Source organism: Nannospalax galili, unplaced genomic scaffold, assembly GCF_000622305.1.
Source record: "Nannospalax galili isolate Female #2095 unplaced genomic scaffold, S.galili_v1.0 scaffold9, whole genome shotgun sequence".
Classification (NCBI taxonomy): domain Eukaryota; kingdom Metazoa; phylum Chordata; class Mammalia; order Rodentia; family Spalacidae; genus Nannospalax; species Nannospalax galili.
Window position 1 is genome coordinate 6,442,187 of NW_008360332.1, and position 3,462 is coordinate 6,445,648.

Below are 3,462 nucleotides of genomic sequence, written 5' to 3' on the forward strand. Positions count from 1 at the left end.
TAGTCAAAAAAAAAGAAAACCTCCTGATCAACAAAAGAACAGCTGAAGGCATTCCTATCACAATTTTAAGTTATACTAGTTATACTACAAAGTCACAGTAGTAAAAACAGCAAGGTAGGGGCAAGAAAGATGATTCAGTGGTTAAGAGGATTGGCTGCTCTTGCAGGGATCTAGTTCCAGCACCTACTTGGGAGCTAACAGGCATTGTAACTCCAGTTTCAGGGAATCCAATGTCCTCTCTGGCCTCCATGGACACCAGGCACACATGTGGTATAAATTACATACATGTAAGCAAACACTCATGCATATTGAAAAAATAGATAAATCTTTGAAAATTTCTTTATGATTTATTTATTTTTATTTTATGTTTTGCCTGCATGCATGTAAGTGCACCAATGATATACAATGCCCGAGGAAGCCAGAAGAGGGAGTTGGAACCCCTGATCCATGTGGCTAACAACTTGGTGCTCTACAAGAGCAGCAAGTGCTCTTAACTGCTGAGCCATTTCTCCAGACTTCTGACACTACTTCTCATTTTACCATAGGAGTGCTGGGATTAGAGTCATGCCAGGCATCCGGCATCCAGCATTTACCTACAGTACTTTTTAAATCAAGTCACGTGTTTAGTAGGTTTACCTACTGGCAAATGTCAAATGGACTTAACTTCACTGATGGGAGAAGGAACATAATTATCTAATTTTCCAGTTAGGATTTGAGGCAGTGGAACAAACCAATGGTTCTTGCAAAGTGTTCACACTTTACTAGTCTATAAAAGTGGCAATACATTTTAAAACTGGATTACAGGATAAAAATTTTATTTTGTTTTTTATTTATATTTATTTTATGTGTATAAGTGTTTTGTCTGCATCTGTGTAAATAGACCACACGTGCTAAGAGCCCAAGAAGACCCTCGCCCATAAGGATGCTGGGTTATCTTGGCTCTTACTGTCGAACCTACTTTCAGATAGACTTGTAACTTTATGAGACTTGGACTTGAATTCAGTTCCAGCTGGGCATCATCCCTTTCTGGGATTTCAGATGTCATTCCAGGGGATCACATTGGTTCTTCGTAAATCACACATGCTCTCCTGCCGCCCCCATCCCTCACCCTCACACAAGGCACACACGTGTTCAAGCCAATGGAAGTCAGAAGAAGGGGGGTCAGATCCCCTGGAAATGGAGTTATGAATGGCTGTGAGCCACCATGTGAGTGCTGGGAACCAATCCAGGACCTTTGCAAGAGCAGCCAGTGCTCTTACATGTGTTCAAGCCAATGGAAGTCAGAAGAGGGGGGATCAGATCCCCTGGAAATGGAGTTATGAATGGCTGTGAGCCACTATGTGAGTGCTGGGAACCAATCCAGGACCTTTGCAAGAGCAGCCAGTGCTCTCACCGCTGAGTCATCTCTCCAGCCCCAAGATCTGTACTTTGTATGTGCTCAGATAAATGCACACATGCTTAAGACATGAAAAGACCTTACTAGCACAGTGGCTATGAGCATGTGCACAGGTTTCCTTTCATCCTTCCTCTAGCCACACTACAGGTGCTTATGTGATGCACCTGTATTAGGCGACAGCCTCTTCTGTTCTCCATAGGCATTGCACGACACAGGTGCACTTACCTACATGCAAGCAATATACACATACACATAAAAAAAGGAACAATAAATGGGGGGCTAGAAAGATGGCTCAGCAGTTAAGAGCACTTGTCGCTTTAGTAGAGGACGTGAGTTCGGTTTACAGTACCCACATGGTGGTCCACAACCATCTGTGACTCCAGTTTCAGGGAATCCAATGCCCTCTCGGGCCTCCATGGACACCAGGCACACATGTGGTATAAATTACATACATGTAAGCAAACACTCATGCATATTAAAAAATAGATAAATCTTTGAAAAATTCTTTATGATTTATTTAATTTTATGTTTTGCCTGCATGCATGTAAGTGAACCAATGATATACAATGCCCAAGGAAGCCAGAAGAGGGAGTTAGAACCCCTTGAGCCTGAGTTCCGGATAGTTGTTAGCCATGTGGCTAACAACTTGCTGCTCTACAAGAGCAGCAAGTGCTCTTAACTGCTGAGCCATTTCTCCAGACTCCTTCCCCACCAAAAAAAAAAAAATCTTAAAACAAAGAAAAACATGATAAATAACAAGCTAAGCATGATAGCACACACATGTTATCCCAACACTTGGGAGGTAGAGGCAGGAGGACCATGACTTCAAGGTCATCTGTGGCTACATATATGAATTCAAGGCCAGCCTGGGATACATGAGACCCTACCTCAAAAAATCAAAAATATAAATAAATAAAAAGTAAGAATAACAAAAAAATAAAAAAACAAGCCACTGGCCCTATTCTAAGAGCTTAATAACATCCGTTTGTTATCAGTACCTTATCATGGTAAGGCCCCAGCACAATCCAGCCACAGAAGCAATATCCTAAGTAAATCATTGCAGCACAGCAACAGAATCTGATGACATTGGGCAGTGCCGCCTGGAGGGTCAGGATAAGGAGCTGTGGAAGGAAAAGAGTAATGAGCATCACTGTCCTTCAGCCCAAGAACTGCAACAACTTTGGAAAGGTTCTGTGGGATTCCTTACATTGTACTTCTCAAAGAAACCTAGGTATCGGATGACCCCAAGCCACACAAGCATGGTCGAAGTCCCAAGAAATATACTGCAGACATCATAACTTGTGAGACTCTGAGAGAGAATGGAAAGAAATGGATTAGGCAGCAATGCATCATTTGGGCATGGACTATTTATTGGGTAGCTGTGAGCCAGGCTCTGTTCTAGCTGGGAAGAGGAAGCAGTGAACAGACTCTTTATCATTACAAAACTTGCACTCTAATAGGTTGTATGGAACAAAACAACAGCAGCAGGTGAATACAGCCTTTGTTACCTTAGCTAGTGGCAAATGCTGAGGAGGAAAGTCAGTCAGGGAGGAGATAAGGAATGAGCAAGAGTTTGCAATTTGAAATAGGATGATCAGGAAATATCTCAATTAGCTCAATGAATAAGCAGGCAAAGATCTGAAAGAAATGAAGAAGCAAGTTAAGTAAAAATCTGGAAGAGCCTTCTAGGCACAAGGACGTGTAAGCGCAAAGACCCCAGGGCAGGAAGGAGCCTGGGAAGGCAGTGAGCTTAGTTGGAATGAGCAACAGCTAGCTTATAGAGACCGGGAGGGAAGAGGGAGGGCAGCATAAGAGCTCATGGGTACTTAATACTGAGTTTTACTCAGAACAGCCTGGGGGAATTTGAGAGCCCTGAACAGGAGCGATGTGATCAAATGCTAGCTGTGTGGTTGGCAGCAGGTTACTGGAGGAAGAAGAGAGTCCTTGCAATAATATGAGTAACAGACTATGATGAATTGGACCAGGCTGGAGTCATGAAGGTGATGGGGTGATTTTGAAAGCTAGAACAAGAGGATTTCCCCTTGGATTAGATGCAGGGGAGAGGG

General features: G+C 43.0%; 1 protein-coding gene across 1 annotated transcript in view; it reads right to left on the bottom strand.

Moving 5' to 3' along the window:
• The window catches only part of Mcoln3 (mucolipin 3), a 31,699-nt gene that overhangs the window by 4,602 nt on the left and 23,635 nt on the right, over positions 1 to 3,462 (bottom strand). The window contains exons 9-10 of the mRNA XM_029560304.1: positions 2,604 to 2,705; positions 2,395 to 2,517 (exon numbers count right to left, since the gene is read on the bottom strand). Coding sequence (XP_029416164.1) covers positions 2,395 to 2,517; positions 2,604 to 2,705 — 225 coding nt within the window. The remainder of the gene's footprint in view (positions 1 to 2,394; positions 2,518 to 2,603; positions 2,706 to 3,462) is intronic.